The sequence below is a fragment of the Pteropus medius genome, unplaced genomic scaffold (assembly GCF_902729225.1).
Source record: "Pteropus medius unplaced genomic scaffold, Ma_sr-lr_union100, whole genome shotgun sequence".
Taxonomy (NCBI): Eukaryota; Metazoa; Chordata; class Mammalia; order Chiroptera; family Pteropodidae; genus Pteropus; species Pteropus medius.
In genome coordinates this window covers 3,706,019-3,729,741 of record NW_024356248.1, presented here as the reverse complement: position 1 = coordinate 3,729,741, position 23,723 = coordinate 3,706,019, and the positions used below count along the sequence as shown (strand labels likewise).

The following is a 23,723-nucleotide window of genomic DNA, read 5'->3' as shown; positions in this document are numbered from 1 at the left end:
ACTTATCTCACTTAAATGCCTCGTAAACGAGATTGGTCAGGAAGGGCTACCTTGGGTTGATGACAACTCCTTAGAGGGGAGAATGTGGCAGTATCTCCCCTCATCCTCCAAATGAGACTCAATTATGGTGGGGACGGCCAGACAGGACAAAGGCTGAATGGCGACAGATTGAGAAAGATAACTTTGAGGGGCCCTTTTCTGAAGGTTTCTCTCCTCTGGGAATCAGAGAAGCTTAATTAGAAGCTTAGGGCCTGATTAGAGAACCCCAATCAGTGGCAAATCCACTCCCCCAAACCCCCGCCCTGGTCTTCTAATTGCCTTCCTGGAACACCCAGGATAGGGCAGAGATCCAGGCAGCTATTAAGGGGTGCTCCTGAGGATGCTGGGGCTTGTGAGCTGAAGGTGCTGAAGTTGTTCATTTCTCTCGTCCCCCAAAGTCCTGCTTAGGTACCACGTTCTGCTTCCAACCAGCCCTGTCTTTTGGATTAGGGAAAGACCTCTTGGTCTTGACAAAAGTAAGTGTGGCCACAGCAGGTCAGAGAGAAAATGAACCACAGTCCAGATTCAAAATGAGCTTGACAACCTGAATCTTGGTTTCCTTTCATCTAAAAAGGGTTTCTCTCTTTTTCTCTTTAGAGAGTAGGGTCAAAACTAGTATAGTTTTCTGAGGAGCACAATGTGCTGGGAGTTTTTAGTTTCCCTTCTCCTTTGAAGTGATGCAAGACACTTAGCATCGTTGAGTTTCAGTTTCTCATCTATAACATGGGACTGATAATGCCTCTCAGACCTGACTCAGGTGATTGTTCTCGGAAACAGAAGAGACAAGGTAGGTGAGACCACGCGGAAAACTAGGGGCGCTATTTAAATGTAAGGGGTTCTATTGCAAAAGGGGAAAGAGCAAGCAGCAACTCTTGTCGAATCTGTAAGAAACTTGTAAAACTCTGGCAGATATTCGGAATGCGATGGTACTGACATACAGAGGGGGCTGAAAGCAATAGGTGGGATCTAAAACAGAATGAACTCCTTTGTAGGAGAGTAAGTCTCCATCCCTGAAATTGTCCAGGCTCCATAAATGCGATTGGTCAGAAAAGGTCACCATTAGCTCAAAAACCAGCCATTAGCCATGTTCTAGAGGGCTTTTCTGTTGTGGGCGGGAAGTAATTCTCAGACCCTTGCCATTCAGAGTCCATTAGCCACTTTCCGTGTGAGCCGCCGTAAGGCATAGAGAACCAAGGTCTCCTTTAGGACGGGTCAGCTGGGCACTGACTTTTGGAGAAGCTCTAAGGGGTTTGGGGTGGCAGAAGGGTTCTGTCCAGACCTTATGAGACCTGAGGCTTGTGTCCATGCGTTGTAAGGCTGGCTCTGATAGGAATCCCCATCAGCCACAACGCCTCTCCCCTCCCAATGTCTCTTTAAGGGAGGGCGGCCGCTCTGTTCTCACTGGCCTCCAAGAAGCAGGGAACTTGAGTAATGCTGAGCATCAGAAAAGCTGTGCTAAGTAAGACTCTGAGAAGGAGGAGCAGCCCGGGCAGTAGCAACAGGGTCTCGTCAGGCTGCGGGAGATCTGGACTCCAGTCACGCCTCACTTTTTCATTGGCTCTTTGCTTCTGGGCAAGACCCTCGTCATCTCAGGGCCTCTGTTTTCTTATCTCTGCTTCGTCTATCTGAAGGCAGAAGGGCAGAACCATGACCTTCAGAGACTCCTTTAAGTTCCAAGATGCTATTGCTCACTCAGTCCAGGGAGCAGATGGGTCGGAGTGAGCAGGCGCTGGGGAAGGTTTGAGGTCAGTGTTTGGACAGACTTTACGTGCCCTTTTAGAAGTTTATTATAGGATTGCAAAGTGAAGAAGAACCTCGAGATTTCAACTTTTCAGGTCTTTTCCTTCCCACCTCCTTTCTTTGGGGACACGAGCATCTGTATCACTCCCACCGCCACGGTGGGGGCGGGGGAATGCGTGGTGTGGTGGAAAGGGTTCTAGGTCTCAGTCCTGACTGCTTTTCTTCCTAGCTGTGTGATCACTGGACAAGTCAGTTGGCCTCTCTGAGTCCTACTTTCCTCATCCAAAAATGAATTGCGTGAGGCTCAGATGAAATAATGGGGGTACAATGTTCTAAAGTGAGGAATCATGAAAGCAATTCTTAATTTTGGGGAGGAAGAATTCACACCTTCCATTGTATGCAACAGAACTAACCTTTGTTTAACATACAATATGTCATCTTATTTCATCCTCATGACTTCATGCCCATTTTATAGATGAAAGAGCTGAAGTTCAGAGGATTTAAGCGACTGGCTGGGATTTGAAACTCCCCCCCACCCCCCATGACAGATCTTCAAAGCTTTCTGGTTCTGTGACACCATGCTGGTCTGCCTTTCTGCTATTTTAAGACGCTTGCTGGAGAATATTTTTCTATATATTTATGAGTTTTAATTCAACTAGAAAATTACCAACTAAAGTTTTTTTCCCAGACTAGTTTCTGAGGAAAAGAGAAACTTAAATAGAGACTCTGTTTTCATCTCTAGATTGAGCCTGAACACAGAAAGCGTGTGGGTGGAGGAAGCTATGTTTTTTTCACCATTTCAACTGTTTGAGGACTCAAGTCCACCTTGACACTTTGAGTGGCCGTCAAAGCATCTTGTAACTCATTCCTTTTTTCCTTTTCAAGTTCTATTACAGCAGCAGAGGGAGAATCACTATCATCTCTGTCCATTTAGTTCTATATATTCATCACTACGTCCCCAGTGTCCAGATTACTGCCTGGCACAGTATATATAAAGGCAGATCTTTTACAAATCTTTGTCGCAGACTTCCAGCTGAGAGCGATGGCTCCATAACTTTTGGCATATCGTACAAACTTTATACCTCCCTATTTTAAAATAACTTTAAACCTGACTCAGAGGATCTAAGTAGATTGGTTTTGCTGAGATAGAAATAACTTTCAGATCCATGGGTATATATTTTCCACAGTATATGTTATTTTAAAGCTGATGTCTGGGCACTTCTAACAATTCCTTCCAAGTGCAAATGCTTTACTTTTAGAATCATCTTCCCATACATTTTTCTCGTTCGATCTGTAGTAGCCTCTTGGCTCCTGGTGCAGTGCTTTCTCTGCCGGAGGATGACAGTGGGAAGTTATTAAACATCAAAGCCTACTGGGCTTTCTCTCTTCTGAAACCCCTGTCTGTTTTCTGAGGTTCAGTGAAGGTTTTGGGGGGCATTAATAATCTCAAAGAGCAGGTGATCTCAAGGTCTTTCTCCTTTAGCTTTGGCATATGTGAGAATTACATGTCTTAGGTGTGTTTACCATCGGCGGACACAAAGATGAGGCTGTGGATCTTGAGCAGACATGACTAATGCAGGGGACAGATAACCTAGTCTGACAGAGGTCCACCAGGGGAGTCTTGTCTGGAAGTGAAATATTTCTACGCCTTATCAACAACGAGAAAACAGACCTCTCAAAACGTGAAATGCCGACGGGTGCCCAAAACCATGGAGTAGGATGGGTTCGTAACGGCACTGAGGATTCACTTTCCTCCTGTGCATCCTTAAAAGCCAGCAATTTCAGCTATGTTGTGGGCTTCAAAAACAGGAAACTGCTGCTTCAGTGTTTTCTTCATATTTTCCCAGCAGCGTAGTTTATCTAAATTGCCTGGGACCAAATAGTTTCCTCTGAGGCCGCACTGATCCATGGTTCTTCTCCTCGCCTGGAGATTTTGCAGAGCTGCTGTTTGTTTTCCCTAATCTTCTTCATTAGGAAGTGGACTGGCTGTTCTAGCTAGAGTTATTGGTCATTTTGGATCAGTTCAGGAATTTAGACCATGCATCGCAAGGCAAAGTGGAACTGTTTTTGGAGAGAACCAAACTTTCCAGCTCCTTGGAAGATCAGCAAACAAAAGGAAAAAGGAAATCTGGGTTTTCTTTAAAATTTTCCTGTGCTCATTGCAAAATGGACACACTCGATGCTCAAAAGGAGCGCCATGAATTAAGACACCTTGCATGCTGCTCACTGTCCCAGTACGGAGGCCAAGGTCATTGTCTCGAGATTTGGATTTGTGAAGGATTCAAGAGCCGGCTACAGAGGCACAGACATGGAGACCTCCCTAAGCTTTCCATCTTCTTCCTTGAGCATCTGCCTTTCTTCATCATCCATAGATCAGTCTGATTTAGATTGAACCACTGTGTGTTCATTCTTTCCAGAGTCCATTTGGCAAAGTCCTCTGGCGGCACCGTTATTGGTCTGATGCTGATGAGTCTGATCATTCTGACCATCCTGGCATCTGGCTAATAGGCCATTTTACTTTGTATGTATTCATCAATATCTCTTTCCAAAGAGATATAAAGTGGCTTATAAAAATGCACGGCATGCAGCGAGATAAAAGAAATTAAAAATGAAGAATGAGATTTGGGCAAAGGGCAAGTACAGGTAGGCGGTAACGAGGAGCCAGGAGCAAAGTTGGTTCACGTGACTTTTGTCTTGTCACTTAAAACTGTACTAGAGGTGATGGTGCCTCAGTGGCTGCACACTCCTCCTTGGAGTCTGATTTGATGGTAGCCCTGTGCATCTCTTCTGCCCTCCCATTTCTGTGGACAAGATGACAAGACGTGACATGTACAGGTGATACTACCAAAAAGAGAACATGCAGTCTTTCCAACTCAGAATTGAGGTTACTTTCCAAAATCTTTATTTAACTTATATTGCTGTCCTCCTTGCCCAAATGTAGGGAGTAATGTATATAAAGCTGCTAAAAAATCTTGGGCATAAAAATGATGCTCACTATGTGGTAACTCGTTAACGTCATACTCGTGAGCAGTGGGCAGCTGTTGGGAGCCTGGCCCTGGAGTCCAACAGATTATGCTTCACGTCTCGGCTTAGTGGTGTACTTAAACCAAATTAATTACTCTCTGCAAGCTCCTGTTTTCCAGTTTATAAATAGGGTAATAACAATATCCAGCGTTGGAGTATTGTGAGAAATAAATGAGGCAGTTTATGAAAACACCTTGAACAGTATTTGACACACAGTTTATGTGCTTAATGTCATTCTTTGTTATTATTATTAACACATGTTCTTTCCCTGCCTCATTAGACTTTCAGTAAAGGAGAGACCATCATATTGTAGAACAAGATGCAATGTTTGAGGTCATTTAGTGCAGCCTCCGCCTATGAGGACACAGATTCAGACAGGAAGATAGTTGTTCAAGTTTATATTAGTGGCAGAAACCAGACTTGAATTCGGAGCTCCAGACGCTGTTTCCAGCCTTCCTACAATGACTCTCTCTGGCTCATCATAATCAACTGCCCCTCTCTCACCACAACATTCCCCTCCAAAGGAAAATACTTGCCCTCCCCCAGAGGAGATCTAAAAGTCTCTTAGAGGAGTAGTGGAGTGAAGCGGGTCTCCTGACTTGTACCTGTCCAGCTGGGGCTGCCTGAAGCTGGACTACAGTGTCCTACTTCCTAGACCGAAGTGGTGAGCCACGTGTAGGTTAGCAGAAAGCATGATGAATTTGGAGCCAGAAGTCCTGGTGCCATTTATTAACTGTGTGGTCTTGAGCAAGTTGGTTTAACCACTTTGAGCCTCATTTGACTCAGTAATAAAATGGAGATAAATTAAATTTCTGAATGGTAGAAAGAGCTAGTGGTTGAAAAATCACTTTTGTAACAATTAACATGGAGTGAGTGTTTACTGTGTACTTGGCGCACTGCCCGTGTTTCCATGAATTATCTCTTTTACCTCTCACAGCACAACAGTGCTGTTGTTATTGCAATAGATGTCAGACTGAGACTCATGAGGCCAATTGCTTTGTCCATGGTCACATAAATAGAAGTTACTGAGTCTGAGTTTGGAACAAGCTTTGCCTGTTTTCGGGGCTCATTTTCTTAACCACTATGCTCTATTGTTGGGATTCTAGCCTTACTTTTATATTAAATGATCATAAGCTGATCATTGAGCCTCTGAGAGATCTAACGGCTTCTCTCTGTATCAGGAGGCTGACACTTCTGAACAAAGCTGCCTTGAAAGTGACTCACAAGAACCTGAAGAACTCTGTATATTTTGTAACGGAAATGGGGTGGTTCAGTGCTGGTGATTCGTGTCTTTATTTTCTATTGTTTGTGGATAAATGATGTGTGTGAATATGAGTAAATAGTTACCTGATCCCCAACATTTCTGCTAAAATGTCACCTTTTCAAGAAACCATCTCTGACGGTCCTCTTGAATAGCTCTCTTTTTACTCTGGCCCTCCCAATTCCCCACACCCTGCTCTTCTTCTTTCTCATTTTTATTTTATATAACACTTATCATCTTTTATCATGGTAGAAAATATACTCTAAAAATATATTGCATATGCTTAGCTCTCTGCTAGAAGGACAACTCTACCAGGGAGAAGCTCTTTGTTTGCTGTTCTGAGCCACGAGAAGCGTGTCTGGCATATGGTAAGTTCTCAGTAGATTCTTACTGAATAAATAAATAAATGAATGTATTATCTTTCTCTTCCCCCACCTCTTTGGTCAGGATGATATGTGTGAATTCCTTTTATAACACAGAAAATCATTGTTTTGGCTAAAGGTCAGGATTAGATTGAGCCCTAAGGGAAAAAAAAAACTCCTAAATATTTACATTATCAGAAATTCAGTGGAGGAAAAACACCAGATGATGACTTTTATTTTATCAGTAGATCAGCTTTTGTCAAATGTTGAGCAAAGTTTCATTTTCTTATTTATCTGGAATCTTATGAGACCTTTTAAACCGACTTCAGTTTTTATTTCAAGTTTAGAAGGAGGACAAGAAGAATCACCTTTGAAGTATTCAGAATTTCCATTACCCCAAATTATCAGCATTCAAAGGCACAGAGGTGAGATCGTCCAAGAACCTGGCAAGAACTTTAGCTGTATTAGAATTCTAAATTCAGTGTGATGGCTTTGTCCCTTAATAAGCAGGCTAATTCTGGAATGACTTGATTCATGTAACTCACTGATTGATATTGATCTGGCATTTTAAAAAATGAGACAGGTCCTTTGGAATAAGAGAAGATCTTAGAAACCTGGTCATGCTGGTTGGCAAGAATGGAGAGGAAGAAGCAACTCAGCCCTTGACAGATTGTAGAGATTCTAACAGTGCTTGCTCTTCACGGCTCACTGTCTTGCATCCAATGCCATTCCACTCATATGCACATGAAAAGAACTGCAAAAATAGAGTTGATTTTTAGGACTCCAGGCCTGTGGACTTGGAGATAAGACTCCAAAATGTACATGAACCTGAGAGCACGTTACTCATATCGTTGCATAATTTAGAAAAAATAATTCTAAGTATGTGAGTCCGACCACAAGCTCAGCATAGTATGTTATGTCTTTCACAATAATATTGTGACTTTGGTGTTGAAATCCCCATTAAGCCAACAAAGATGTTGAGGCTCAGAAAGATGAATTGACTTGCCCAAGATCTCCAGGAATTTGAACCTAGGTCTGGTTTCAAAGCCCATGACCTTAACACTTTAACACTAGGGTTTCTCCAACAAAGAGGTATTTCCTGCCTCTTCATTGAGGCTGATGAAGGTTTCCGATTTGGAACCTATCAGAAGTTTGAAAATGTCTAAGAAACTGAGTTCTAGTTCCGGCTTTGCCTCTTTGCTAACTACGAAATCATGAACTAATCACTTTACCTCTTATTTACCTTATATTCTTCTTTTGAAAATAGGATTAACAATATATGCTTCCAAGGCTTTCTGAAAGATCAAATGAAATAAAATTAGTAAGAAACGTAAAGTGTTTTACACATCTAAAAGGTTGTTATCATTACTGAAAATGGTTAAATCAAGCTATGCTCCCCTTAATTTATCTTCAATGAGACTATTTTATTTTTTTATTTCAGCAGACAACCTAGGATTCATGGCAGAGAATGGCAGTCTGGTGACAGAATTCATTCTGTTGGGGTTCCAGGTGCAGGCAGAGCTGCAGATGGGTCTCTTCTTAGTGTTCCTGGTCCTTTATCTCATCACCATGGTAGGCAACCTGGGCATGATCGTGCTGATTCAGAGTGACTCTCGCTTCCAGACTCCCATGTACTTCTTCCTCAGCCACCTCTCCTTCCTGGACATTTGCTACTCCTCTGTTATCGTCCCTCAGTTGCTTGAGACCTTGGATACTGATAAGATGGTCATTACCTTTGAGCGCTGTGCCACCCAGTTCTTTTTTTTCACACTCTGTGCTAGTGCTGAATGCTTCCTTTTGGCTGTGATGGCCTATGACCGTTATGTGGCTGTGTGTAACCCCCTCCTTTACGCCACTGCCATGACACCACAGACTCGCCTGGGGCTGGTGGCCGGGGCATACGCTGGTGGCATGTTTAATTCTGTGGTCCGCACTGGGTGTACCTTCTCGATCTCCTTCTGTAAGTCTAACCAAGTGGACTTCTTCTTCTGTGACCTTCCACCCCTGATGAAGCTTGCCTGTAGTGAGACCAGGCTACGGGAACAGGTGATCTACTTCTTAGCTTTCTCGGTCATTACAACCAGCGTTTTGGTGATTCTTATATCCTACCTGTTCATCATTCGGGCCATTCTGAAGATTCATGCAATAGGTGGCAAAGCCAAGACTTTCTCCACCTGTGCTTCTCACATGACTGCAGTGGCTCTTTTCTTTGGGACACTCATATTTATATACCTGAAAGGTAATATGGGCAAATCCCTCGAGAAGGACAAGATTGTGTCAGTATTTTACACTGTGCTCATACCTATGCTGAACCCAATGATCTACAGTCTGAGAAACAAGGAAGTGAAGGAAGCTCTGAAGAAAGCTCTTGACAGGATGAGGGTTTCCAAGTAGAGTAAGACTTGAGCTCCATCAATTCAGAAGTTCCTGCAAATCATCTTTTGGCTTTTGGCTTGTCCCTTAGCACATGAACCAAATCTTATAATTACAAAGTCATATTGGGCCAAAAAATGTAGTTGGGCAATTTATTTATTAGCTCTATGACCTTGAGCCAGAAATTCTCTGCCTGTTTTTGCATCAGTGAAAATTTCTGTCTTGCTGTGATTAAAGCCAGGATCAAGAGTGATGGAATGCCGAAGGGTTTTATAAATAATAATACGCTATAAAATGTAAAATTCATATTTTTGAGCTGTCTTGGGTATCGCTGAGTGTTTTTTCAGCTACTTGATTTTTTTTTTTCTACTAAGCTAATTTTTGCACCTTGAATAATTACAAAAGAATAGCTATTGTTTACATGGTAAGGGCGGTGACATTCTTTGGTTGCGAGTAGTGAGGTAGAGATCAGCCTTGACCAAAAAAAGGTTTTCTCAACATTCAGTCATATCCAATTTAAGCATTTGTCATGGAAAATATGAGTAGCTAAACATAAGAAGAAGAAATAAAAGGGAAAGTGGATGTGAACCGGGAAATGTTCAACTAGAATATGTTAGCCTACTTCCCAAGATAGCTTAGAGGACCAAGACACTGTAGAATAAAAGAAAGTAGTAATGATTTGCATTAATTCTTGGAAACAATTTGATCTTGATGTAGAGCTAAACCGAGTCCAGACTATAACTTTTGAAATATTTCTTGATCACCAAAGGTCAGAAGCTCCACTCTATTTCTGAAGTATTGTTCACGGACCATCTGCCTCAATTAACTCAAGCTATTTTCTCTTCTCCCATAATGAAAACCACTCTCTACTTCCATCTCCTGTAGGACATTTACTTTATTATCAGAAGACAGATAACTATGAATCTGAGTGCCACCTTTTAATGACCTCCACATCTGCTAGAAATATTACTTGAGAAACATCTTCATGGAGATTCAATCTTATATATCATGTCAGCAAATATTTACTGACTATCTACTATGTATTGGACATGATACTAGGTTCCAGAATGTGGTAATAAATAAAATAGACATGGTTCCTCCTGGAGATTAGAACCTGTGGCATAGACAGATACTAAACCATTACACAGTTAATCAATTTTTATATGATTTTGGAAGGTGGAACAAAAGAAGCAGCACAGGATATTGTTATACTGTATAATAAAATTCTGATCTAGTTTGGTGTGGTCGGAAAAGATTTCCTTGAGGGACTAACATTTAAACTGAGGCTTAAAGAATAAGTACGTCATAGTCGTAAGTTATGGAGACTGTTACAGATAGAAAAAGTTACAAAATGCAAGGACCTGTGACACAGGATGCCTTGAGGAGCTGAGAGAAGTGAGTGGCTGCAGCAGAATGCGTGAGGGGGCTTAGTGTGAGATGCCGCTGGTGAATTCAGGAGAAACTAGGTCACAGAGAGCCTTGTAGGCTCGCTTAGGGACTTGTGGACTTTCCTTCAAATGCAAGGCATGAAATGATCATAGCTGAATTTTAAAAAGATCCCTTTGGCGGCATCGTGATGGGTGGAAGGTGTCCTGTGGTGATGGAGATGGAGGGAAACACATTCATTCCATCTAGGAAACAACAAATGGTGTATCCCAGGGGCTGGTACTTCATTTGCATGTAGTTATTGCGTGCTTCATTCTAGAATCTGAGTTAGGCCAGAGAAAGCTGGCAGGGCCATGGCCATAGCATTGATTTAAGACTGATTCTTGGTGAAATAGTGAATTTGGGGAAATACACCTTTGGAGCTTTTTCAATGGTACACCTTTCCTTCCCTGAATTGCAGCCTTCCTCAGGTATACAGGTATACATCATGTGTCCCTTCATCCAAATGGTCATCAACTACTCCCTCTTAAGAGGCTGACACATTTTTATTAACTCTCACTCAGGCTGTGTTAATGGGCTGAAGAAATCACCCCTTACAAGGCTTCTCATATAAAGGCAAGTAAAACTTTCGACTTAAAACACAAATGAATGGGCAAAATGCTAAACAATGAGAGCGCTATTTTCTTAGGGATGGGAGTCACCTCACGTTCCTCCCACCTTCTACTTGGCAAGTGGTAACCAACTCTGTCTATAAATGAATGGCCTTTGATATATGCATAGTATTAGATGTGTACACAATTGCCTCAGGGATGCACAAAATAGATAAAAATAAAGTGAAGTTTAAGCATGTTTTAGGGGACTATCTTCTGTTTCATGTGAGAAGGCACTGGAAGAAGTGGCATTTACATTGAATTTCCAATTACATATATTAATAAATAAATGAAAGCATTAATAAATCACCTAATGTGTGTTAGGCTCTCTGCCAAGAGTTTTCATTTATCTTATTTAAAAGTATCATTCTTAAAATAGACTCTACACATAATCCTTTAGAAAAAAAGGAATCTCGTGATGGTTGATTTTATGTGTCAATTTGACTGAATCATAGGGCGCCTAGATATTTGGCTAAAGGTTATTTCTGGGTGTGTCTATGAGGACTTTTCCAGATGAGATTAGCCTTTGAGTTGGTGAACTTGGTAAAGCAGCTTGCTTTCCTCAGAGCGGGTGGGCGTCATCCAATCAGTGGAGGGCTCGAATGGAACAGAAGGAACCAGGGAGGTTCATGCCTTCCCTGCCTGACTGCATGGGCTGGAACGCCTGTCCTCTTCTGCACTTGGAACTGGGATTTGCACCACTGGCTTCCCTAGTTCTCAGGCCTCCAGACCTAGCTATGCCACTGCTTTCTGGGATCTCCTAGACTGTGGGACGTCTCAGCTTTTATACGAGGAATCGTGTAAGCCGATTTCTTACAACAAATCTCCTTCTATGCCATAAACAGATCCATCAGCTCCAGAAGTTTCCCACCTTCCTACTCTTCTCCTTCTTCTCTCTCTCCTCCTCCTCCTCCTCCTCCCACTCCTCCTCCTCCTTCTCCTTCTTCTTCTTCTTGTTATTATTATTTTGTGATAAGAACGCAACATAAGATCTACCTTCTTAGCAAATTTTTAAGTCTACGATATAGATTGCGGTGATGATTTCACAGTTATATACTTGTCTTCAAACTCACCAAATTGTATACATTAAATATGTACAGTTCTTTATGTCAATCATACATCCATAAAGTGGTTTAAGAAAAATCTTCGTATATATATATATATCCTGTCCATTTTGTATCTCTGGAGAACTCTAAGTAATAAAGTCCAGTAGGTAATATTGGAGTCTTTTTCTTTTTATCTCCTTCAGCTTCTAAGTGTATTCCTTTTAGGAACTGGGTTTTAGAATTATAAATTTTTAGCTGTAATACTTTGGCCTCAGTCTACCCAAAAATAATATAAGGAAGATGAAGAAAGCAGACCTTCAGACTTGGAATTGACCCATTTAACTCAGTAGATCAAAAGGCCAAGGCAGCATGTTCTCATCGTTTAGAACAACAGCAAAAAGTGACATCACCAAGATGATGGTAGAGGAGATCCTGACATCCATCCTCCTACAGATCAGCAATTAGCTATCGATAAACAAAAACAGCTCTAGAAGCGCTCAGGAGTCCACTTAAAAAACTTCAGCAACACAGTGGAACAAAAACCCTGAGAATAACCGCGTGGAAGGGAGGGAAGGACGGCTTCGTTTGTCCTGCATCATCCCATTCCCCAGGCTGGCTCAGCTCAGTGCCAAGAGGGAGCTCCTCACCAGGAAGACTTTCACTCCCAGAGTAAGGGAGAGTGGGCGAGTGACCCCTGTCCTCCACCTTTCGGGCACTGCACAGAGGACCCGCTTTGGTTTTATCCCACCTAGAGACTGGCAAATCCGAGATGTAAAGAGATGGATGGCTAGGAACAAGGAAGGCGGCCAGGGGCTACCAGTGTCGGCCACACAGGGGGAGTGGCCATTGTTCTCAGCGACATGTTCTGCAGAAGACCCCAGCAACTTTCACCACTGAAGAAATCAACGAGTGGCGCAGCCTCCATGGATCACAGGCAGCTTTCACTAATTTTCACCCCGCAGGTTTTTGTGTTCACAGATGCCAACCACCTGAGTCCTTCCTGCCTCTTTCTCCTGCCTTCCTTTGCCAACCAGAGCCGGGGATCTGCACCAGCAGCCAGCCCAGGCCTCTGCAGCTGCGTGAGTACAAAACTCTAGCCTCAAGCCCTGCAGCTGGTCCGCCTTGCTGTGCGAGCGCTCAGGCCTGTCTCTCCAGCTTCGTGCCTGCACTCGCAAGCCTGGCTGCTGTCCCTGGCTTTCCCTGCTTGTTGTATGTGTGCCTGTGGCGAGACCTTGCACCAGCAAGAATACACGCCAATACCGGGGCTTGGACAGTTGCTCATGGGTCCAGATCTGGCCCTGTCTCCTGTCACTGGCCTGCACCACTGGGCTCACCTACAGCTAGCTGCTCCTTCTCCCCAGCTGTGCACGTGCACAGCTCCAGCCTGACTGCCCTCACCGGCCTCCACTGCTGTGCATGTGCCTGTGGTGAGACCCTGCAGCCACAGGATGCCAACAGCAGGGCCTTTGACACCAAAAGCAAAGTCAACAAAAGCAAAAATCAACAAGTGGGCTTACGTCAAACTAAAAGGCTTTTGCAAATCCAAAGAAACAACAAAATAAAAAGGCAACGTGCAGAAGGAGAGAAAAATATTTGCAAACCACATATCTGATAAGGAGTTAATGACAAAATACATAAGGAAATCATACAACCCAATAACAATAATAATAATAAAAAATCCCAATCCAGTTAAAAATGGGCAGAGCACCGGAATAGACATTTTCCCAAAGAAAACATACAAAAGGACAACAGGTATATGAAAAGATGGTCAATATCATTAATTATAAGGGAAATGCAAATCAGAACCACAATGAGATCGCTTTGCACCTGTTAGAATGGCTATTATCAAAAAGACAAGAGATAATAAATGCTAATGAGGAATTGAAACAAAGGAATCTCTAGTGCACTGCTGGTGGAAATATAAATTGGTACAACCACTATGGAAAACAGTATGGAAGTTCTACCACATGATCTGGTAATCCAACTTCTGGGTAATTATCCAAAAGAAATGAAATCAGTATCTAGAAGAGATATTGACATTCTCATGTTCATAGCAGCATTTTTGACAATAGCCAACCCATGGAAAAAACCTAAGTGTCCAGTGACAGATGAATAAATAAGGAAAATGTCACACACTCACACACACACAGGAATATTATTCAGCCATAAAAAGAAAATCTTGCCTTTTGCAACAACGTGGGTAGACCTTGACAATATTAAGCTAAGTGGAACAAGTTAGATAGAAAAAGACAAATACTGTATGATCCTACTTTTATGTGGAATCCAAAAAGTTGAGCTCAGAGAAACAGAGAGTAGATCGATGGTTTCCAGGGGCTGGGGATGGGTGAAATAGGGAGCAGCGGTCAAAGCGTATAAACTTTCCATCATAAGATGAATAAGTTCTGGATCCAATGTATGGCATCATGGCTGCCGTTAACCGTACTGTGTTACGTACCTGAAAGTTGGTATGAGAATAGATCTTAAATGTTCTCACCATAACAACAACAATAACAACAAAACAAAATAGTAATTATGTAAGATGAAGTATGTGTTAACTAACTTCATCATGACAAACACTTTACACATGTGCATCAAATCATCACATTGTGTACCCTAAACTTACACAATGTCATAGGTCCATTATATCTCAATAAAGCTGGGGGTGGGAGAGAACAACACTGAGTCTTTAATTGTGATTTCCCTTTTTCACATATATTAATTTGAATGAATGAATGTAGGTGTAAAGCCTAATTAACTAGATTACTCCGTAAGGGCATGGGTATAGGATAGAATGATGGAGTTTAACTCACATAATATATAATCTTAGGAGTTTGGTTTGAGAGTATATTTACATATTTAGTTTTGTGTATGGGTCAGGATATTATCTGCGAGGGCCATGACACTTCAGATAAGATCAACAAAAATCACAAAAAATTCTTTTTTGATGATGAAGATGGATAGAGTACAGATAGAAATACTTCCTGGATTTCTTTTTCTGCTTCCCTTGCTCACATCCTATTTGTTTAACCTAGAGAGAAGGAATAATGTATCACAGTCTTGTGCAAATGACCACAAGGTACTCAAGCCCCAACATCACCCCTCATGAATCTCCCATATCCTTTTGGAAATAATAGTGGTAGAGGGTGAAAAGAAAACGAAGCATCCTGAGTTTTAGGAGAACTGTCTATTTAGGTCCTCTGCCCATCAATATAAGTCATAGACACAGACAACAGTATGGTGGTTACCAGAGGGAAAGTGGGAGCGGGGAGGTAGATAAAGGTAAAGTGGGGGTCAAGTATATGGTGACGGAAGATTTGACTTTGGGAGGTGAACACACAATACAACATATAGATGATGTATTATTGAATCGTACACTTGAAACCTATATAATTTTATTAACCAATGTCATCCCAATACAATTAATAAAAAAAAAGAAAATGAAGCATTTTGGTTAAAAGGGTTTGTTTTTTTTTTTTTAATTGGTGGAGTTCAAAGAAGATAAGATAGCTCTAGGTTCTGAATCTCATTTTGCTTGATGCTGAATTCAAACCTCGAACAATATTTCCTCCTGAATCTTACTTAAATATAGAGTACAAGGAGCCTAAGTCACTTGAAAAATTAGGGAAAGCCGACAGAAGTTGAAAGAAAAGTAGGCTGCCTGCTCCCTTGTGGTGCGTCTACCAGCTTGTTCATGGAGACCAATATGTTTCATGGATGTTACACAATTCATCTTTTAATCCTATTGGGGAAGAAAGTCTCAGCTGTTTCCACTTATCTCCTTTCGAAAACCATGAACTGATCTGAAAACTGTTGAAAAAAATTCATGTCTTTTTCTCAACATATCTATCCTTATTGAAAACATAATATTGCAAACGGACACACGAATGACAGCAACAGCAGTAACAAAAGCGCCTTTTTTTTTTCTTGTAATGGAATGACTGTCTGAACTTTCTAATTCTACCTCTAGTAAATGTGTTTCTTTGGGTTTCGAAACCCTAAAAAATGTATCGTAAAAATAGCCTGTCGATACCTGTTACTTTTTATTTTCACTATAGACATAGTCTAAAATATTTTACTCATTAATCCAATAAATCAACTATCTTTTGAGGGGCTGCTCTGCACTGGGCACTATCTTAGCAGTTTGGGAGTTATGTCAATGAAGAAAAGAGGTAAAAAATTTCTTCCTTTGTGGAGCTTACATCCAAATGGAGATAGACGAACACACTGAATATGACGAATAAGTAAATAATACAGGAAGTAATGCAGTAGGTTAAAATGTGTTAAGTGCTGTGGGAAACCTGAAGACATGGCTTTTGTAACAGAAGCTAGTTGATTCCCTGTGTCAGAGATGCTAGAGGAAGAGCTAGGAGGTAATTATTTATTTTACAGTGTAATATAATCTCAAATATATCCACTGAAGAACAATGCCCGTTCTCCCTACCCTCCTGCCTCTGAAAACCACTATTATTTTCTCTGTTTCTATGAGCTGACTATTTTAGATGCCTCAGATAAGTGGAATCATGTACTATTTGTTCTTCTGTGACTGGCTTATTTCACTTAGCATAATGTCCTGAGGTTCATCTATTATTGCAAATGTCAGAATTTCCTTCCTCTTTAAGGCTGAATGATATTCCATTGCATGTATATACCACATTTTCTTTATTCATTCATCTGTTGATGGATGTTTAGATTTTTTCCACATCTTGGCTATGGTGAATATTGCTGTTATAAATATCGGCGTACAGATATCTGTTCAACTCCCTGTTTTCAATTTTTGGGGGGCATAATACCTGGAAGTGGAATTGCTGGATCATATGATAAAGCTTTGTTTAACTTTTTGAGGAACCACTAACTATTTTGCACAGTGGCTATACCATTTTACATTCCCATCAGCAACGCACCGAAGTTCCAGTTTTTCCACGTCATCACAAACACTTGTTATTTTCTGTGTTTTTTTCCTCTTTTCGATAGCCATTCTAATGAACGTGAAGTGGTATCTCAATGTGGTTTTGATTTGCATCACTCTAATGATTAGCGATGTTGAGCATCTTTTTATGTGCTTATTGGCCATTTGTGTATCTTCTTTGGAGAAATGTCTAAGTCCTTTGTTCACTGAAAAAATTTTTTGAGTCGCATGAGTTCTTTATATATTCTGGATACCAATCCCTTAGGAGATAGGTGATTTGCAAATTTTTTTTTTTCCATTCCGTGGTTTGTTTTTTTCACTCTGCTGATTATGTCCTTTGATGCACAAAAATTTAAATTTTGATGAAGTCCAATTTATCTATTTTTTTGGTTGCCTGTGCTCTCGGTGTCATGTACAAGACATTACATAATCCCAGGTACTGCAGCTAAATAGCAACTGTGTTTTAAAGTTGCTGTTGAGAAGGTGGCACATGTTATTCACTTTCATAGTTTATCTGGGGGGAGGGATGCTTCTCAAGGAGGATAAACCCAAACCTGCAGGAGAGTGAAAGACATTTTGAAAAACTGTCTTCAGCATGAATATCATTTTCATAATACAAATGGCATAAAGTAAAACTCTTCCATTTATGGCTTGTGGGGTTGCAGACATATTAAGGTGTAAGCATTGAGTAAGGGGTCTGAGCTAGAAATGCTGGGGAAACATAGATCTAGTGGATATGATCTTAATATAACCGTGTGGACACAATTGGTCTTTGCTGAAAACACACACACACACACACACACACACACACACACACACACACACACACACACACACACTTCTAGACGATGTGGTCAGTGAATTAATGTCTGATTTCTATTGCTTTACCTGACAGGGAACTACCCCAGGCTTTAACACAACTGTCTTGGTCCTGATGTCACTTAGTTTTGCCAGAGCTCCAGGTGCTTGCATTTCTTCTCTGATTAGAATCATCATCTCCTGTGGGTAAGGGAATCAGGGTAGGAAGACACTCCCAGACAGTTCGCACTTCCCCTTTATCAGGAGTGGACTAGACGATTGTCGAATTTTCTAGGAGATTAAAAAAGCAGAGAGGCTGCGTGGAAATCCTCTAGGCCAGGAGAACAGTGTTCCCGAGTCTCAGAAATTATAGATTGAGTAGAATCAGGAGGGTTGGCATAATGATCTGAGAAGTTGCAGGTGCGAGCTAGTTCTGGAAGCCATGATGTGATGAAGGATAGGCTGGATGAGAAAATAAAGGATAGAAACAATTGAAATCGCAGAATCGGAACATTTAAAACAAACTCATTGCTGAATTCCCTGCAGTAGGGCTGTTTCAACGTGCAGTGAATGAAAACGCCAGATTCCGTACATGCTGACAGCACCAGGGAGATGTTTAGATATTTCAAAAATTTAGATATTCCAAATCTAAAATATTGTGGTAAATATTTACTTGAAAAATATCTCATTATTTTAACTCATATTTCTTTGATTATTAATGAGGTTCGAAATTGTCTCATTTGTTTGTCTCATTTACATTCCTTTTATAAATTTTTTATGTGCTTTGTCTACTGATTTCTAAAAGTACTTTGTATATTGGTGGAAAAAAGTCTTTTGTTTGTCATTTGTGTTGCAAATATTTTCCCAAGTTTGTCTTTTGAATTTGTTTATGGTGCTTTTAGCCTCCAAAAATGTGAAAATTTGATGTAGTTAGATTTATTCATTTTTTTCCTTTGTAGCTTCTAGGTTTCCCGTTGTGTTTGGAAAGGTCTTTCTAAGATAATCAAATTATTCACCCACATTTACCTTTAAATGTGTTAAAATTTCATTTTCTTTTTATGTCCAAATTCTTAGATTCATCTGGAATTTAGTTCGCATTTCCTTGGGAGATTGCTGATGCCTGAACTTCGGGAAGGCAGGCACGGAGCCTTCGTTGTTTGCCAGTGTGATGGAGCAGCCTGGCACCCGGCAAGTGTTTAGAAAACATGCCTTTAATTAGTACATGAATTAAGCTCTGGAAGATAAAGGGATGAGCTGAATCTATGAGAAGGAAAACCTTCATTTCTGGATTTTATACTTTAAAAGGAATTAAAACAGAATGGACCATGTCCAGAAAATAAAAACCAAGATGGCGAAGGGATCGGAAACCAAGTTAGATAAGGAACTGGGATGCTTACATGAGGATAACTCACTGGGGAGCTCTGCCTTTGCCTCGTGTTAAGGAGATGGGCTAGGGCCAGTGGTGGATGCTTTGGTTTTCAGAGTTTAAGGAAAAGCTCTGGAATGAATTGCTCCAAAAGGAAGGATACATGCCAAACTGTTAACAGCGATTATCTCTGAAGGATAGTGTTAGACACTTTCATTTTCTCTAGATTGTTGGAATCACGTATTATCAGAAAGATATAGACAATAAAATACAATGAGGTCAATATCCAAGTTAGTTACTAATTAAATAATGACTGGAAATAATTCATTAAGCAACAAAAGGCACAGCTAGGAGAGTCCTGTGGGGAAGATTTGGTACATTATCAAAAACAACTGCCATACCCTCAAACCCGTAAGGATTTCCCCATTTAACCTTCTGAATCAGGGTGGGCTGTCTTGTGGATGAAGGAAATGGAAAGTTTTAAGATCCCTGATTCTTCTAAAGCTATTGAAAGTATCCATCTGCTCTTAGACACATTGTACTATTGGCCTCCAACCATTAATTAGTAATTTTACGTTTGACTGGAGAAGCCTAGAATATCTTAAAAGACAAGTTGAAAAATCACAACGGCAAATTACAACACACCAAAGCAATGTTTTTCAAACGGTAGGTTATGATCCATTCATGAGTCATCAAAGTAATTTAGCAGGTTATGATCAATGTAAAAAACAGGATAGGATATAATAGATTTAAATAAAATAGAATAGAAAACTGGGTATGGATGAAAAATTGATTTCCTTTAGTGAGTCGTGGTCAGCAAATGTGAATGTTAATGCACTATACATTTGAAAATATATTCTTATACAGGGTCGGGGTTAGAAGAGCCCTTATTTGACAATTTAATATTAAAGTTGTTTTCAATGTCAAAAAAAAAAAAAGAGTAGGTTGTATTTGCAGATGATGGGCTCTTTTGCCACAGGGTTGCTTAAACGTACACTTATGGGATTCTTGGGGATTGTTGCAAAAGAGTCAAACGTCAAGAGCCAAGTAACTGAGCGATATTGGTTGAAGATGATTGAATGGGGAGGGGTGGGGAATTGTGACTGAGAGAGACCCCGCCCCGTGTAAAAGAGCACCAGCCTCTCAATTCTAACCAAGTGTTACCCTATGTTATAGCAAGATTTCTTTCCTCAGGAGAAGTTTAAAATTAAAAAAAAATTTTTAAAACAAATGTTTCTTGAGTTTTAAAATCTTTTTTATGGGCCTAACGAAAGATGTCTGCTGGCTGGATTTCTCTTCTGGTCTACGAATTTGCAATCCCTTGTCTAAGATAAAAGGGGGATTGTACGTAGAGTACCCCAGTTTCTGAACTAGGGACCTTTCCAAACTCTTCTACCCTTGGTTCTCTGATTTTCTGAGCTATAGAAATGTGAGGGATTGTTAATAGTGTCAATATATCAGTAGAATATGACTCAGCATATGAGAAAAGTAGGTAGAATGGAAGAAGAATTAGGGTGTGATGGAGTGAAGAGGATCTCCGGACTTAGTTTCCTACATACAACTGATTATCGTTTTATGGCAATAAATATTAATTGTTGGAAATAATAGAGTCTAAGGAAGCTATATAAGCAAGTCTTTTAAAAAAATTTTTATTAAATTTATTGGGGTAACATTGGTTAATAAGATTATATAGGTTTCAAGTGTACGATTCTGTAATACATCATCTGTGTATTGCATTGCGTGTTCACCACCCAAAGTCAAATCTCTTTCTGTCACTATATATTTGACCCCCTTTACACGTTTCTACCTCCCCTCACCCCCTTTCCCTCTCGTAAGCTTCATACCGTTGCCTGTGTCTATGAGTTTTTGTTTGTTTCTTTTTCTTGTTCATTTGTTGACAAGCAAGTCTTAAGAGAGAAGTGCCAGGAAATACTTAAAATGTGAATGGACAGTTAGCTAGAAATAGGAGTAGGGGTGAGAGACTGGAGAGGAAGAAAAGCAGTTTTGGACTGAAACTTCTGTGTACAAAAAAGAGAAAACTAAGATTTTTAAAGTCTCTACTCTCAGCCTGGTGTCCTGGAAACACAGGGTCTTCTGCGGGCCAATCAGGTCGAATGTTTTGGCTTAGCAATAAAAATCAAAGCTATGGATTTTTTTGTTTTGTGATGAAGCTGAGAGAGCCTAAAAGGAATGGGAGTTGTCACTCTTCTCAATCTGATATGATTTCATTGCATCTTTTTATCCATCACTGGGGAGGGCTAAGTGCACAGCCAAGAAGAGATGGCTTTTCTTCATATGGCACGTGTGGCTCAAAAGAAAGGATTCCTTCAATGCGCCCCTGATCTTTTTTTCTGGAGAATGTTAAGAAGGAATTCTTGCAGTGAAGTGAGACTCTCCACCTAGCCTCCATCTAGTAAGAGGTCTGGATTCCATCTTGATGCGACCCATAGCTGTGTATAGAAACATGGTAGAAGCTGTTAAAGCCCTTCTCGTGTCCCCTCCGCTGTTACGGCTCCAGCGCACACCACCTGTGAGATTTCTGCTGTAAATACTGGCCACTGGTTTTCTGAGGACTTACTGCCCTCTACCTTGGAAGACCAGAGAGTTAAAGCCCTAGGGGTAGTCCTCAATCAAGGAGTGACAGGACTTATGGATTAATTCCCAGGTGCCTGGTTCCCAGAATGGGCCAACTCTGAAGTGTGCTCCATGCTGCCCCCTAGAGGTCGCAGCGGATCTGAGCCTCAGTTAACAATATTAGGAAGCTGCTTCCAATGGCCTGTTTGGGCCTCCTTCTCTTTTCCATCTCATGTCCCCACTTCCCTACCTGCACTTCCTGAAATCACTTCCCAAGTAAACCACTTGTTTTAAAACGCTGTCTCTGGGTCTGATTGCAGGGAAACCCAACCTATCGTGGGCAACAGGAACTTCTGTAGGTGAGTCCAAGGGCATTATACCTCCAGTGTGATTGGTCGAATTGTGTCCTCCACCAAATGCATATGCTGAAGTCCAAAGCCCCACTACCTCGAAATGCGACTTTATTGGAAGACAGGGTCTTCACAAAGGAAATCAAGTTAAAACGAGGCCATTAGAGTGGGCCTTAACCTAATATGACTGGTGTCCTCCTAAAATGGGTAAATGTGGACCCAGAGACAGACATACACAGAGAGACATAGGGAGAAGACGTCCATCTCCAAAAAGAGAGGCCTGGAACAGATCCTTCTCTCCGAGCCCTCAGAAGCAACCAACCCTCCTGACACCTTGATTTTGGAGTTTTAGTCTCCAGAACTGTGAGACAATAAGTTTCTGTTGTTTAAACCATCCCGTTTGTGGTGCTTTGTTAAGGCGGCCCTAGCAAATGAATCTGCCTTGATGTCTGTTGAGATTTACTATTGGCCCAGACATTATTCCAAGAATTTTGCATGCCTTCTCCCATGTAATCTTCATGACAACCCCTTGAAGTAAATATTGATGTTATCTCCCATTTCCAGATGAAGAAGTAGAGATACAATGAGGTTAAGAAAGCTGTTAAAGTCACACAGATAGCCAGGAGCAGAGCTAGGGCTGAACATTGGCAGTCTGTCTTTAGAACCTCAGTTTTAGCCTTACGAGGTTCGCTTCCCACTGAACTGGGCTCTTCTATCAGGTGAGCTGTTAGCTGCCTGCTTTTAATTGCTTAGATGGTGATTTTAAGGTCATGTATTAGGTTATTCAAGGAAACAGAACCAAGAGAACCTATCTATCTATCTATCTATCTATCTATCTATCTATCTATCTATCTATCTACCTACCTACCATTTATCTATCATCTATCATCTATCTATCTACTATCCCTCTCTCTATCATCTATCTATCTATCTATCTATCTATCTATCTATCTATCTATCTATCATCCATCAATCATCTATCTAGATTTATTTTAAAGAATTAGCCAAGGATTATGGGTCCTGGTAAGTCTGAAATCTGCAAAACAACCCAGCAGTCTGGAGATCTAGGGAAGAGTTGATGTTGCAGACTTCAGTCCAAAAGCAATCTGGTTGCAGAACTCCTTCTTTGTGAAATCTGTTTTTTCTCTTAAGCCTATCAACTGATTGGATGAGGCCCACCCACACTATGGCGAGGGTAATCTGTTTTACTATAAATCAACTGACTTATATATTAACCATATCTGAAAAACATATTCACAGCAATATTTAGATTGGTGTTAGAATAAAACAACTGGGCACCATAGCCTAACTAGTTGACACAAAAAAGTTGACCATCACAGGTACCTGGAAGATTGTGTGGCATAAGCGATTACCTTAACTAGGTGCTCAGTCTCCCACTGTCAGGTTCATGCAAGTGCAGAGTCAGCACTTGAGAGTGAGCACTTTCTTAAATTTTGTGCCCTGGACAACTCATTTGCCTCACCCTGGTCCTGGTTCTGCTATCCATGAAAAATCCAAGATCGTGTCTTTAACCTGGAGCTTCTTTTAATAGTACGAGCTGGGAGTCAGACAGAGCAGGGTTTGAGTCTTGTATCCATCATTCTCATGAGATCTTGGATGAGTGACGCAACCATTCTGAACCACAGTTTCCTTACCTATGAATGGGGATAACATCACTTGCTTTCCAGGGATGTAGCGAGGGGACAGAATATCAGCTCAGACACAGGGAAGACAAAGAGTATGATTTATTGTGATAAGCTCTTTTTTTTTTTAATTAGAGGAATGACATTATTTTAAACATTTGTTATAATTTTAGGATATGAAATGGCCAAGTTTTACCTTTCCTTT

The 23,723-nt window shown here is 40.9% G+C and overlaps 1 protein-coding gene across 8 annotated transcripts; it reads left to right on the top strand.

Moving 5' to 3' along the window:
• Positions 1-553: 553 nt before the first annotated feature.
• On the top strand, positions 554-11,747 carry LOC120600780 (olfactory receptor 9I1). Of its 8 annotated transcripts, none has more exons than XM_039860306.1 (4): positions 554-826; positions 6,352-6,432; positions 6,774-6,851; positions 7,868-11,747. In XM_039860306.1, the coding sequence occupies exon 4, from the start codon at positions 7,885-7,887 to the stop codon at positions 8,818-8,820; it is 936 nt and encodes a 311-aa protein (XP_039716240.1). In that variant the 5' UTR covers positions 554-826; positions 6,352-6,432; positions 6,774-6,851; positions 7,868-7,884; the 3' UTR covers positions 8,821-11,747. The 8 variants fall into 8 exon arrangements, with proteins under 8 accessions (XP_039716240.1, XP_039716238.1, XP_039716241.1 ...); XM_039860304.1 differs by having other exon boundaries at positions 6,756-6,851; XM_039860307.1 differs by lacking the exon at positions 6,774-6,851.
• Positions 11,748-23,723: the final 11,976 nt, after the last annotated feature.